The 14,880-nt window shown below is 45.7% G+C and overlaps 1 protein-coding gene across 2 annotated transcripts in view; it reads right to left on the reverse strand.

Moving 5' to 3' along the window:
• Nucleotides 1-14,880, reverse strand: part of LOC117410898 (phosphatase and actin regulator 2-like) — a 207,203-nt gene that overhangs the window by 53,053 nt on the left and 139,270 nt on the right. For both annotated transcript variants that reach the window (XM_034921580.2, XM_059025370.1), the window contains one exon: nucleotides 4,053-4,611. In XM_034921580.2, coding sequence (XP_034777471.2) covers nucleotides 4,053-4,611 — 559 coding nt within the window. The remainder of the gene's footprint in view (nucleotides 1-4,052; nucleotides 4,612-14,880) is intronic.

The following is a 14,880-nucleotide window of genomic DNA, read 5'->3' on the forward strand; positions in this document are numbered from 1 at the left end:
TGGCGGCCACGAGGTCAGGTGGCTATCTCCTGTATTGATGGAGACACGGCGTTACCTGCTAGTATTGGTGGCGGAAAGGTTGCCACACCCAGTTATTCTGCACCGAGATTGGCCAAAATTCAAAGAATTAATGCAAATAATGGCAGTCTCAGCCGCGCATGTAAATGTGGCAGAAAAAAAGAAAAGGGAACAAATTGGTGATGTGTTTCCTTTTCAAGCTGAAATGTTTTCTTCTATTTTCCATCCTAGACAAACAAATAAAGAGAGAAGGACCACAAAATGGGAGGGAGCACCACTGAGACAAGGCTGGGGTCTGGTGGGAGAGCACTCGGATGGTAACAAACGCCAGTCAAAGGGAGTTGCAACTCATTGTGACCGAGAGGACGAGGTTACTGGGCCATCCAGGGCAGATGCTACTCCAGCCCCTCTCAATATACCGGACATAGTGTGGGGCCAACATAATGACCAGTCACTAGTGTACACTTGGGGGCAGGTCTGGTCTATTGAAGGTAAGGATGTTGATGGTGCTGGGGCGCTAGTATTTCCACACTTTAAGGGCAATTACTGTATAGGGTAAATCTAACCGTGGGCACAGAACAGGCTGTAACACAATTATTGGTTCCCTCTTCTTGTCGGACCGAGGTCATGAGGCTGGAGCATGATATCCCTTTTGTGGGGCACCTCGGAGCTGACAAGACAAGGGAATGGATATTGGCTTGATTCTATTAGGCAGGGCTTCATAATGAAGTGATGAAATATGTAGCCACATGCCCAGACTGCCAGAGAGTAGCGCCGGGTCGAGAGTGCCCCGCCCCTTTGGTCCCATTGCTGATTATTTCCACCCCATTTGAACGCATTGCAATGGACATAGTGGGCCCTTTGCTACCTTCTGATTCTGGGTATACGCATATATTACTGGTGGTAGATTATGCAACGCGATACCAGTAAGCAGTTCCATTGAGGTCCACTAGTGCAGCTGCGATAGCCAAAGAACTAGTGCAGATTATGTCTAGAGTAGGGATCCCCAAGGAAATCCTGACTGATCATGGAACTAACTTTCTGTCTAACATGTTACAGCAAGTGTACAAAATATAAAAAATACGTCCCATCAGGACATCTGTTTATCATCCTCAGACGGATGGTTTGGTGGAATGTTTCAATCAGACCTTATGAGACGATTTGTGAATCAAGAGCAAAAACATTGGGCATCGCTTCTCCCCTACCTCCGTTTTGCAGTGAGAGAGGTGCCGCAGAGTTCGACAGGGTTCTCCCCCTTCGAGCTCTAGTACGACTGACAGCCTTGCAGCATCCTCGATCTGTTGAGAGAAGAGTGGGAGGAGCACAAAGGCTTGTCCAAAAAAGTAGTGAAGCATGTGCTCCTACTAAGAGATCGTCTGGATTTGGTAGGTCATTTGGCCCAGAACAACCTAAAATCGGCTCAGCACCGACAGCAGCAGCATTACAACAAAAATGCACTAATTTGAACCTTTCGTCCAGGAGACAAGGTAATGATGCTGCTTCTCTCCTCAGAATCGGAATTATGTGCTAAATGGCAGGGGCCATATGAAGTGATTCGGGCTATAGGAAAGGTGAATTATGAAATTAGACAGCCTGATCGCCGTAATGTATGTGAAATTTATCATGTAAATTTATTAAAGCCCTGGCAGGCAAGGGAGGTCTTATTTATAGCCCCAGGCAATGTATGGGATGATTTAGGCCCCTGTCCAGAGACTCCTAGCACTAAAATCATTTCGATGGGGGAACAATTGTTTCCAGAGCAGCAACGGGAACTGCGTAAGCTTATTGAGGATTTCAGCGATGTTTATTCTGACGTGCCCGGCAGGACTAACTTGGTTGAATATGACATTGTCTCTCCCTCAGGTGTCACAGTAAGAGAGAGACCTTACCGGATCCCAGAAAGTCGACGAAGTGGCGTTCGCAAAGAGGTATGGGACATGCTCGAACTTGGGTGATTGAGCCTTTCAGGAGCGAGTGGTGCAGTCCAATTGCCAAGAAAGACGGCACCAATCGATTCTGTGTGGACTTCCGGAAGGTAAATGCTATTGCCAAGTTCGATGTGTACCCTATGCTTCGGGTTGACAAACTTCTAGATAGACTGGGAAAGGCAAGATTTATCTTGACCCTTAACCAGCAGTTCTAGAGAGAAACACGCATTTTCAGCACCAGAAGAGCTGTTTCACTTCACAACCATGCCGTTTGGGCTACATGGTGCACCTGATGGACCAGGTTTTACTCCCACATCATGAATATGCAGCAGCGTATATTGATGATGTGGTGATTTGCAGCTCCACCTGGCGAGAGTATTTGGCTAGGGTCACAGCTGTCCTTCAGTCTCTAAGGGTAGCCCAGCTAACAGCTAACTTGAGAAAATGTGTGTTTGCCAAGACAGAAACTCAATATTTGGGATTTTTAATGGGAAATGGAAGGGTGAGACCCGTGGTCACCAAAATCCAGGCTTTGGTCGACACGGCAATCTCCAGAACCAAGACTCAGGTGAGGTCACTACTGGGATTAGCTGGTTATTACCGCCGCTTTATCCCCGAGTATGCCACGGTGCTTAACCCTTTAGTCGACCTCACCAAAAAGAGTGCTCCAAATTTAATTTAGTGGTCAGCTGAGTGTCAGGGGGCGTTTGATACTATTAAGCTAAACTGTGCCAGGCCCCCACCCTTATAACACCTGATTTCACCAAGAGATTCATCCTCCACACCAATGCGTCAGATGTGGGTTTGGGTGCAGTCTTGTCCGAAAAGGTAGATGGAGTAGAAAACCTGATACTTTAGCTCAGTAAAAAGATGCTACCTCGGAAGCGCAACTACTCCGTAGTCGAAAAGGAGTGTTTGGCCATTAAATGGGCTACTCCTTACTATATTACCTGCTGGGACATTCATTTGATCTTGTCACTGACCACGCCCCACTCAAGTGATTAATCACAATGAAGGATAGCAATTCCCAGATAACTCGGTGGTATCTGGCATTGTAGCCCTTCATGTACCACCAAAATGCTGATTATTTTTCCCAGGAGGGGGGAGTAATGGGAAAGATAGATTCAGCCGAGTGTTCCTTCGGCTCCACTCTGAGCGGTGCTATATGTGACAGAAATACAATGATTCTTGGTTGTAAATCACCCTCCCGGCCTGTGAGGGCACTAAGCAGCGAGAACAGAGTTCTCTGGACGGACGGGCTGTTCTGACAGTTCTTTCCCAGGGTTCAAGGGAAGTCGGCCAGCCTGGAAGGGGGCAAGACTGCATTACAATAACGCACTGACCCGGAAGGGAAACGATGTGGCAGCCGCAGATTGGAGAGGCAGTTGCACTCGTTTACCAAGGGATCATGTGTGACAGCATAAAAGGGGACAGAGAATCGTAATCTGTTCCTTCGCTTTTTGTTTGTGTAAATAAACTGAGAAGGACCGTGAGAGACCCTGTTCCTAATCATAAAAGTACTGTGAGTGTTTTGTCTTGTAATTGTCTTGTCTTGTGCATTACCAGACAGCTAACACAGTTCCGGAGCTGTCACCTTGGGCCAGCACTAAGCCGGAACTGCACTTCACCAACAGTCACTAAATAACCTGTATCACCCACCACAAGCACTGCTGCATGCACCCAGGTGACCTTGTATGTATTATTGTGGGTCAGATATTGTGTTTATTAGTTGGGACTGCAATCCTGTTATTGTTTACACCGTGCAGTACACATTGTTGCGTATTGCTGGGGGATTATTGTTTAGGTCACCAGACCTGGAATAAAAATAAAGTTCACTGTTCCAAACTGGATTACAAGGCTGTTTAATTACCGCACTGCATCACTCCTGCACCTGTTCCCACTCAGCCACTTTGTCACAGGCCCTCAGCACAGTGTAGAAGGTAGAAAGCCTGACTGGTAGCATTCACCATATAGCAGCATCTCTGCCAGACATGCTGCATAACATGAATGCTAAAACTGATGTGAGAAAGGACTTTACTTTTAAGGTAAGTTCTAGTGTTTGTTTGTTTTTTTTTTTTTAAATAGATGTCAGCGCTCTAGTCTTACCAAGATTCATTTCCCCCAGAGATGTTCTTGTCTTCAGCCTGAGGTCCATTGGTTTCCTCTCCATTGTCCTGCATTTGTTCAACCTGAAGTTGATCACTGGAGTTTGAACTGGATACAGATGGAGATGGAAATGAAGCATTCTTTTCTACAGCAGGTTGGCCATTTGGTGGCTCTTCAGCAGTTATGTCAAGAGGGGTGTTAGTTGGTGGAGGTGGAGGTGAAGGCTGTTGGGGAGCTGATTGTTCGCTGGGTAGCAGTTCTGATTCTGCAGGCTCTTTACAGACTGAGTCACCAGCCTCTTCCGCTTCTGGAAGGCAGCTGCTGGGACTAGGTCCAGGAGTAATCTTTGGGGAGTTTGTTGTTGGGACTTCATGATGCTCTGGCTGTTTTGTAGGTTTCTTCTGAACCTTAGGGGCTCCAGAGTTGCCTTTTTTGCCTGCAGAACTGTCCTTGGAAACTTTTTGCCGACCTGTTGTGGTTGAAAATGTTGATGGTGTTGAAGATGATGGTTGTGAAACTGGCTTTGAAGAAGCAGCTTTTTTAGGTTGAGAGGATTTGGCTAAAATAAAGACAAAAAGTATTAATATTAATAGTTGAATCCATAACATTTTGTGAAGACGTGACCTCTTTTTCTGTATTTTCTACTTATTCCCTGTCATTCTACCTGCTCTATCTGGTTAAAAGCAATCTGCAGTTTACAGCAATTAGGAAAGTAAAGGAAATACATTTCTTAAATATGGAAGTTAGTAACATACCTCCCCTGTCACGAATGTACGTACAAATTAGAACCAGCAGCCGCATGAAACATTAGTTTGAACATTTGAGAATACAGTAATAATCACTCACCTTTTAGAGTATTTATTTATTTTGAGTTGGCCTTTCATTGAAACCTCATTAACATCTTTAATTGTGCATCAGGTCACAGTAGCTCAGCTACCTACTGCAATAACTTAAGTTTTGAACAGCTGAAAGACAGGGGTGAAATTCTGCCAGTACTCATTGGTACTCCAGACTGGAACTTATTTTAATGCCAGTACTGGGTACTGGGAGTTATTTAATCTGCTTTTTATCCAACACACATGCATTTCATCCACTCTTACGCAGCCTACTAGCGTTCCGTTAGAAAACAAGTCTTGCTTGTCACAGAAACTAAACAATCATTAAAATATTCTTGAAATTAACCAATGGCAATGGATGATCTATTTACTTTAGTTCTTGGCAACAAGATCTTGAGGAGAAGTTATTTGGCAGCTTTGGTGCCAATCATTATTAAACCAAATCGGTCAGTCTCATCCACCTATGGATTTCTAGGTGGATGAGACTAAGTCATTTACTACATTATCAGTTAGAAGTATATTACATTATCAGACAGGTCAGAGTTATTACATTATCAGTGAAAAATGATTACACTATCGGGCAGAAATTTCTATTACATTATCAGTTGAGTTACTACATTATTGGGTGATTATTACATTATAGGCAACAAATAAATTATTGAGGATTATTACATTAATGGTTATTAAAATCATAGTTCTGATGAATTCTTCATAATCAGCTAAATGTAGATCTACAACTATCCCTGCGGCAAGAATGTTGAATCCCGAATACGGTCAGCTCCTTGCAGTTGTTTAAAATGTATTTTGTTTAACACTGAAGCAACTGACCGTATTCGGGATTCAATATTCTGACTGCAGGGACTGTGGTTAATAAATTTAAAAAAGCACTGTAACAGGGCGAGGAGCCCTGTATGTATTATTTATTTGTTTATTTTTAGTACGGGGTCTCCCCCTCCGCCCCTGTGTTATTTTGTATTTGTTTTGTTTGCTGATTTATTATTGTATTTATATTTATATGACGGCGAAGCGCCGGGTGTTTTGTTATATTATTTTAGAAACGTATTTAAATGACGGCGTAGCCAAATGTTTGTTTTTGCTTAGTAGCGTGGATGGGTAGCCCCATCCACAGTAATTTAGAAAACTCGTGCAGATTGTGGCCGAGGGGTAATAGAATAATTGCCAACTAGTTGAACCCCTCGGCCACGATATATAAGCCTGCAGCTCTCTGCACACAGGGAGGTGTTTTGAGAGGAGGAACAAGAGAGCAAGGAGTGAGAGAAAACGAAACTTAAAAATTAAAACTATAGGTTAAGTGAAGGCTGCTGCCCAGCCGGACCTCAGTATTGTTTTGTGTTTGTGACTTGTTTTGCTTGAACTTTTATTTTGCTCTGTGAGCACTTTGTTTTGCATTTAAAATATTTATTTTATTTTTGTATTATTTAAATATATACGGCACCGCCGCGTCTTTATTTTGAACTGCAGTACTTCCCTGGTGTCAGTTTCCTTCCTGCTTCTGGCCTGATGTCACGACTCAGCCACCCTGTCACAAGCACATTAAGCACTTACAACCCTATAGGAACACTCGGCTGAATCTATCTTTCCCATTACTCCCCCCTCCTGGGAAAAATAATCAGCATTTTGATGGTACATGAAGGGCTACAATGCCAACTGAATGTGATTTTGCAAGTTGTATTTGGTTGTAGAGGAGTGATTAAAAAAAGTAACTCATGCAAGCCTGTCGTTTTCCCTCTGTATTGTGCGCATTCGTCGTTTTTGTGCATGACAGTTCAGCATGAGACGTAACGGCTGGACGTTTTAGTTACAGTGTTCAGAAATTAGGATTTAAGAGTTATGTTTTGGTGCACGTTGTACTGGTTTTACACAAAGTGATTCCTGTTCAGGTATATTTATTAACAGAAACCAAAAAAAAGAAAAAACTTCCCTAACCATGACCCACACAATGTATTTACATGTAAAAATCTGAAGTGAAATAAATACCGACGGACAGGTTCCTCTATACTGTATATCCACAGATTGATTAATAAATTCTAGAACCAAATTTTATTACAAATGGATAAGTAGTTCCCTTTCAAGAAATGTAACCATTACCGAATGGGTATTTACCTCCTAAAGACCCGAATCCTGAATACTTTATACCAAAGCTGCTCTTGTAGCCTGTGATGCAGTCGTAACCCTGCCCCTGAGGGATGTTGCCCTGGGTAAGGGTGTTTGCTAAGAAATAAATAATAATAATAATAATAATAATAATAATAATAATAATAATAATAATAATAATAATCAAAAGTACTGCAATCTCAGATCTCAGCGCCATTTTTCCTTTCAAGACTGACCTGATCGGAGAGCCTTGTTCAGATAAGTACATTGTTGCTTATATCTGTATATATTTCACATTTTATGTGTTTTTACACATTTTGTATGTGATATTTAAGCAAATTGCTGAATCGTTTTCTATTTTACGTGTATTTGTGTGCACTACAGCCTGTTACTAGTTACATCCCGCGCAGCCTTGAGCCCCTCGTGAAGCCAGTGGCTCGAGTCGCTCCTTCCCAGGGACCCAGGAACAACGTCAGCTGACTTTGTTCTCTCCCCCCAGACTGCATAGCTCCGGCTGGAGCTTATTTTCTTTCTCATTTTTTGCTAATTCACACCATACGAGATGTTTTATATTATTTATATAATTGTTAAATTGCTGGTTTTTGTTGAGAATCTTTTGTTATTGTGTTATTTCTGTTTTTCAGATAATCATCCGCAGGCCTGTCTGTAACGTGGCGTTTGCACGCGTACAGTAAGAGCAGCTGCTTGCTTCAGCAGCATTGCGCAGGACAGACATACTCACTTCGGTGCTGTTGTTGGTTTGCATCACAACCACAGTATCTCTGCCGTTTTGGTGAACACCATTGCAAAGGCTGCTAGTTCATTCTAACAAGCAGGCTTCCCTCAGTCTTGTGTTGGTACTGATTGAGTGGTTTTGCCAGTGGCTTTTACAGGTGGGCATTCCTGTACGTTGCCACCCGCGGTGACTGCAACACGGTGGACCCGTACCGAACTGGTACTGTGATCACCGACCCGCTCCCGACCCGGTGCCAAACTGACCTGGTACTGAAGCCACTGAACCGGTACCAAACCCACATCGCAGTCACTGAACCGGTGCCGAACCAAACCAGTAACAAACCGGTGCAGAAGTCACTGAACTGGTACTGAACCGAAGTCTACCAGGTTCTAAACCTGTACTGACCTGGTTCCGAACAGGTGGACAGGAGGACAGGTGCTCTTCCTGCCTGGGGCCACAGCATGCCAAGGAGGCACTGGTTAATTGCAGCTTCTACACATTTTCTGCCCCTTTCTCCAAGCGCACGCTTAAGAAGAGGCTATCGCACAGCTCTAAGGAACATTCTGCATCCCTTAGTCCTGCTCAGCACTCTCCCCCATCACCCTCTCAGAGAAGTTGCTGCCTCCTCACCCCATGGCTCTGCACCAAGGGAGAGCAGACAACACAAGAGGCAGAAAACCGTCTTCACGTCGCCGTTCCGGGCGATCAGCAGACCGGAGCAGATGGTGAAAATCTGGGCAGCTGTTTCCCACCAGGGAACTATTCTTGCTGAATGCCCCGCCTGACCCCTTGGGGCCCCATGGGGCTGCAAGCACGGATTGGCCACAGGAGGACATGCTGTCCATCACCAAACAGGAGCTGGCGTTCCCGTCTGAGGATGGAATGTCCCTAGCGATACAGCTCTCCCTGTCAGCACAGCCCATACCGCTAATCAAGAGGGCCCACAGCAGGGGAAACAAGGCAATACATTTTTGATGACAAGCCTACCACCTCATCCCATATCCCTAACAGTTCACAAAGATTTTTTATATGAAATCCAGTCTTCCTGGGACCATCCTGCAACAGCTCCTGCTGTTTCCCGTATGGTGGACGACCTACATAGGGTGCATGATGCAGGAAAATCTCCACTCTCCACGGGAAATCCCCCTCCACGTTAAAGGTCTATCTCGCAGCGATTTCAGCTTGCCATATCAAGATTGACTTGGTCTCCCCAGGAGCTCACTTTCTGGCGGGGCAATTTTCTCGGCAGCTTCAACCACCTATAAAGGACATTGTTCTTCAATGGAGGTTAAATGTGGGGCTTAATGCACTCATGAAGCCTCCATTTGAACTCAATTTGAAATTGCTATCTTTTAAAGCAGCTTTCTTGCTTGCTATCACCTCCGCAAAGCTGGTGAGTGAGATGCAGGCATACTCTCTCATGAAAGCCTATGTTTTTTTTCATACAGTGGCCAGGACAAACGTCATGCTCGCCACCAATTCTGCCTTCTTGCCGAAGACTTTCCATGTCAACCAGTCTCTGGAATTGGAGGCTTTCCATTCACCTCCTTTCCACTCTGACAGGGAGCGACAGCTCCATACATTCTGCCTAGTTCGGTTCCTGGCGTATTATGTTGACAGGACAAAGAGTTGGAGGCAGTCTGAACAATTTTTTGTCTGCTATGGGGCAAGCCCTGTCTAAGTAGCGGCTGTCCAAGTGGATAGCACACACAGTCAAGACTGCCTATGAGCTGGCTAAGTTGCCCCCTCCAGAAAAGCTCACTGCCCATTACACCAGGAGCCTTGCAACTTCGTGGGCTTTATTCCATGGTGCATCTATTTGGGTCTTTAGGCGTTAAATACCCATTCGGTTATGGTTACATTTCTATTTAAGGGAACCAGGGTTATGATAATAACCTAATATTCTCTATTGTGACAAAGCATAACATGCAAAAAAATTAAAAGTACAGCTTTCACGATCTGCAGCACTTTCTACAAACCACAGAACTCACACACAGATGTTTTAGGTCACTTCAGAGAACTTGAAAATGCAATGTTCTCATGATTCATTAGCAAAGACAGTAGGATATCAATGAAAGGAAAAGCCATGCAAGCAGCAAACTCATTGGCAATGTCCCAAAACAAGCAAAAAAACAATAAAAGGGAGCTGCATCAAGCCACAGCACTGACTGAACAAAGCACACTTCGACCAACAAAGCAGTTTTGTTTTTGTGGTGTTGAGCTCTATGAAAGATTCATGCAAGTTTTGCTTCACTGTGAGTGTTCACACTTCTTTTCTGAGAAGGATGGGGTGAAGGGTAAAAACTGTGCAAATGCATGTGAAGATACATTTTCTGTGTCTGTCAATAGCTCCCTTACTGGTTTAGTGGTCAGGATAAAGATAAAGTACTACTACTGGTAATATACTTGGGCTTTGGAGGTTAACTAAAACGTGGGGCCTCAGGGGCTTACTGTGCATAAACCACAGGATTATTCACTAATTAAAGGCAGACATGGTGGACTTTTAATTCAACAGATAAGAAATTATTTACTACATGTTACTTTTTTCACAAATATATTCACCTGAAAATTACTTAGCAAGCATACAGAGCTAATAAAATAATTCCAGTAAATCTTACGTAATTGGTCAGATTTTGATGACAGGGCAAAGCGCGTTTGTCCCTCATTTTGATGAGAAAAACACAGAGCAAACTGCCATTTACCCTGCAATGCGATGTTAGTGAAATACTTTTCTGTCTGCATTTAGGAAACACTGCCAGAATTTTTCAGATCAGCACGAAGATGTATGAAGCCGGTCGGATCATTCTGCCTGTTCAGTGTCATGTTGGAGACATCCTAAAAGCTGTATTGGAACGATAGATTTATACCTAAGCTTTAGTAATACTGAAAAATTCATCCTTTCAAATGATGTGTTGGATTAGCAAATAACTGGATTTATAATGATGTTTGCAGTACACAAAGTTTTGCATTCATTGCCCCCTCATCTGTCACATAGACAGTAATGTATTTAGTGCAGTTGGCAAATGGGGGTGTCACGGAGTGACCCTAAAACCCTTCCCTTGTACAAGTGCGAGCACCTTTTTTGAGTGAAAGGTATATGCGGCCAAGATGTCTGACTCTTTGATAGAAAGTTTAATTTATTTGAAGTCTTCCCACTGATGATGGGAATGAGAATGTAGAGATGGGAGCCCAGCTACAAGGTTTAAGTTTTTGCAGGTATCAGACTTTTAAAGGCTGTCACCCACACCTGAGAGCAGAAACTGACCCAAAACTGTCACAGCTACTGGAAGCAGGCTGATCTTTGGGAAACAAATTGAACATTTGTGAAACTGCAACAAATATTGTAATGACTGTAATGTGTTTTAGAAAATATTTTTAGCAGATGTGCACAGGCCTGTTGTGGTGTTCACAGGACCAGTCCGAGCTGAGCCTGGCGCAGAGTTCAAATCCTGTTGGGAACGTTCTAGACATGAATTGGATGATTTAAACTAATCTGTATTGATTGAAATAATATGATATACTTTTTGTCAATAATTATAATAATACTGTATATGTTCCTTTCAAAAATATCTGCATACTCAGTAGAAAACGAGAAAATAACCATCAAGGTATGGGACATTGCCGTCAGGCAGTAGGGATTGGCTGAGCTTTATGTCAAAGCTGCCGATAGGCCTCCGCGCAAGCTGCAGTGTAAGCCCGCCCCCCTGGGAGCTTACTATACGCAACGCACGGAGAGTCACTTCCTCTTTTGCCCTTCAGGCCGTGAAGGCTTCCAGAGCGACCTCGCGGCTTGATGGTTATTTTCTCTTTCAGGGAACCGGGGTTGCATCCGCAACCTATCGTTCCCTTTCAAGTCGAAAATAACCATCAAGGTATGGGAACAGCGTACCCAAGCTGTCGCGAGGGAGGATTCTCGGCAGTAGGGCAGACTTACGCCATAACGCAACTGCGTAGGCAGTACATCTACACATATGCGGAGCTGCGCCTCAGCGTCTATGCTCGCAATGACACCTGTCCTAAGGTGGAATAGTCACACCATATTGTCAACCACTCTACACGTCCGCAACCTGAGGCGTCATAGAGTGTAACACAGATGCTCCAAATGACAGAGTAGAGGATTCCAGTACATTCAACCGGTAGAACCTCGTAAAAGTATGCGGTGTAACCCAACTGGCTGCAGCGCAAATGTCAGACATCAGCACCCCTCTAAAGAGGGCCCAGGATGTTGCCATACCCCTAGTGGAATGTGCCTTCAACTGCCCTGGTGGCGGAAGGCCCATAGAATCATATGCTAACTGAATAGCATCCACTATCCAATGAGAAAGGCGTTGCTTAGACAACGGCTGACCCAAAGTCTTAGAACCATGGCATATGAACAGCTGTTCTGTTTGCCTCACAGTCCTTGTGCGGTCAATATAACACTTCAATGCCTGCACAGGGCAGAGCATGTGTAACCGCTCTTCCTCTGGGGAAGAAAAAGGAGGAGGATGGAATGCCATCAACTCGACTGGTTGGTTCATATGAAACGGGGATATGACCTTGGGTAAAAAGGTAGGATTTGGACGCATGGAGACCTAGAACCGTCTCCTGCGAAACGAGTACATGATGAATGCACCGAAAGTGCATGTAACTCGCCCACGCGTTTTGCTGATACCACTGACAGCAAAAACGCAGTCTTTATAGACACGAACTTCATATCCACACTGTGGAGAGGCTCGAACGGTGCCTTGGTAAGGGCTTCTAGCACCACATCAAGGATCCATGACGGTAAACTGGTCGTCCTTGGAGGCCGCAAGCGTCTTGCGCCTTTTAGGAACTGAGATGCCAGAAAATGGCAACCAGGTGATAACCCGTCAATGCGTACATGGCAAGCCGAAATGGCGGCTAAATACACTTTAAGTGTAGAGGGAGATTTCCCCTCATCTAGCAGCTTCTGCAGAAACTGTAATATCACTGCCATTGGGCAGGAGACCGGGTCATGGCCCTCAGCCAGACACCAACTTTGAAACAAATGCCACTTATACGCATACTGCGACCTAGTAGAGGGCACTCTCGCACTCTGAATAGTCGATATAACCGCCGTCAAAAGCCCTAAGGCTGACAGGCGCTCCTGCTCAGGGGCCAAGCCCATAACTGCATGAGTTTGGGGTTTGGGTGCCATAGCCCTTCTTGGGCTTGGGACAACAGGTCCGCTCGCAGAGGGAGCTCCCTCGGGCGACTGTGCAACAACTGCACCAGACTCGGGAACCATATTCTCCGAGGCCACCGAGGAGCGATCAGAATCACTGTCGCTTGCTCTACCCTGACCTTCTCCAAGAAGGTGGGGAGCATCGGAATCGGTGGAAATGCATACAGGAGCCCTGGCGGCCATTCGTGAGCCAGTGCATCGACTCCTAGGGGGCTGTCGAGGTCCTTCACCGAGAACCATAGGGGACAGTGCGTGGTCTCTCGCGAAGCGAAGAGATCGACGTGCGCTGTGCCGAACCATTCCCAGATGCGCTCTACCACCCGAGGGTGAAGACGCCATTCGCCTGCAAGAGGACCTCCTCTGGACAGGAGATCCGCTGCGTTATTGACTCTGCCCGGTAGGTGAACCGCACGCAGAGAGGCTAAACGCGGTTGTGCCCAAAGCAACAGTAGTGTTACCATCTGGTGAAGACCGGGGGACCGCAAGCCACCCTGGCGGTTGATATACGCCACTACCGTGGTGTTGTCTGACCGCACTAACACGTGCTTGCCTAGAAGCACTGGCAAGAAGTGCCGAAGGGCGAGGTCCACCGCTCTGAGTTCCAGAGCATTGATGTGGGCCGACCTCCAGGGTCCTGACCACACTCTGCGAGTCCCCGACCCGTTCCAGACTGCTCCCCAACCCTGGTTGGAAGCGTCGGTCGTAATAACCTCCCTTCGGAAGATGGGACCCAAGCGTACGCCCTGCCGGATGTTCGACTGAACTTTCCACCAGCGCAGTGCTTCCCAGCAGGTTCGGGATACCCTCAACCTGCTGTGTTTGTCTCTCCGCGGATGCAACGCGAAAGCATTGAACCAGGCCTGCAGAGGTCTCTGGTGTAGTAAGCCCAAAGGAAGGGCTTGCGAGGCGGCAGCCATCAACCCCAGCATGCGCTGACACAGCTCCATGCTGACTGTTTCTCTCAACCTGAATAGGGAGAGACACCGCTCCAGCGAGGCAACTCTTTGTGTCGACAGGGTCGCTTCCATGGACACAGAGTCCAGATGCAGATCCAAGAATTCGGTCTGTTGGCTCGGCACGAGGCGGCTCTTTTCTGAATTGATCTTCAGACCTAGCTGCTGAAGATGGTCTGTACCCATCACTGTGTGCTGTGCCAACTGCTCCTTTGACTGCGCGCAGACGAGCCAGTCGTCCAGATAGTTCAGCAGTCGGACGCCTTGAGCCCGCAAGGGAGCGAAAATGGCATTATTTTATTTATTTATTTCTTAGCAGACGCCCTTATCCAGGGCGACTTACAATCGTAAGCAAAAACATTTCAAGCGTTACAATACAAGTAATACAATAAGAGCAAGAAATACAATAAAACAAGTAAAGTACAAGTTTGACAAACCACAATTCAATAATACAGCAGGTAATAGTGATAGTTACATCAGGATATGATTAAATAGTGATAGTTACATCAGGATGTGATTAAATACAAAGTACTACAGGTTAAAAACTTGGCAGATTACAGTATTCTGAAGTACAGGATTAAATGCAGTAAAATAGGGGCTGATAAGAGCAAAATAAAGCACATTTACATGAAGGGTGATAGTGTCCCAGGATACAAACAGAGGAGTTCTACAGGTGCTCTTTGAAGAGGTGAGTCTTAAGGAGGCGCCGGAATGTGGTCAGGGACTGGGCAGTCCTGACATCTGTAGGAAGGTCATTCCACCACTGCGGAGCAAGGGTGGAGAAGGAGCGGGCTTTGGAGGCAGGGGAGCGTAGCGGTGGTAGAGCTAGTCTTCTAGTGCAGGCGGAGCGGAGAGGTCGAGTGGGGGTGTAGGGAGAGATGAGGGTCTGGAGGTAGCTGGGTGCAGACTGGTCAAGGCATCTGTAGGCTAGTACAAGAGTCTTGAACTGGATGCGAGCGGTGATCGGGAGCCAGTGGAGCGAGCGGAGTAGTGGAGTAGC

This window comes from Acipenser ruthenus, chromosome 6, assembly GCF_902713425.1.
Source record: "Acipenser ruthenus chromosome 6, fAciRut3.2 maternal haplotype, whole genome shotgun sequence".
NCBI lineage: Eukaryota > Metazoa > Chordata > Actinopteri > Acipenseriformes > Acipenseridae > Acipenser > Acipenser ruthenus.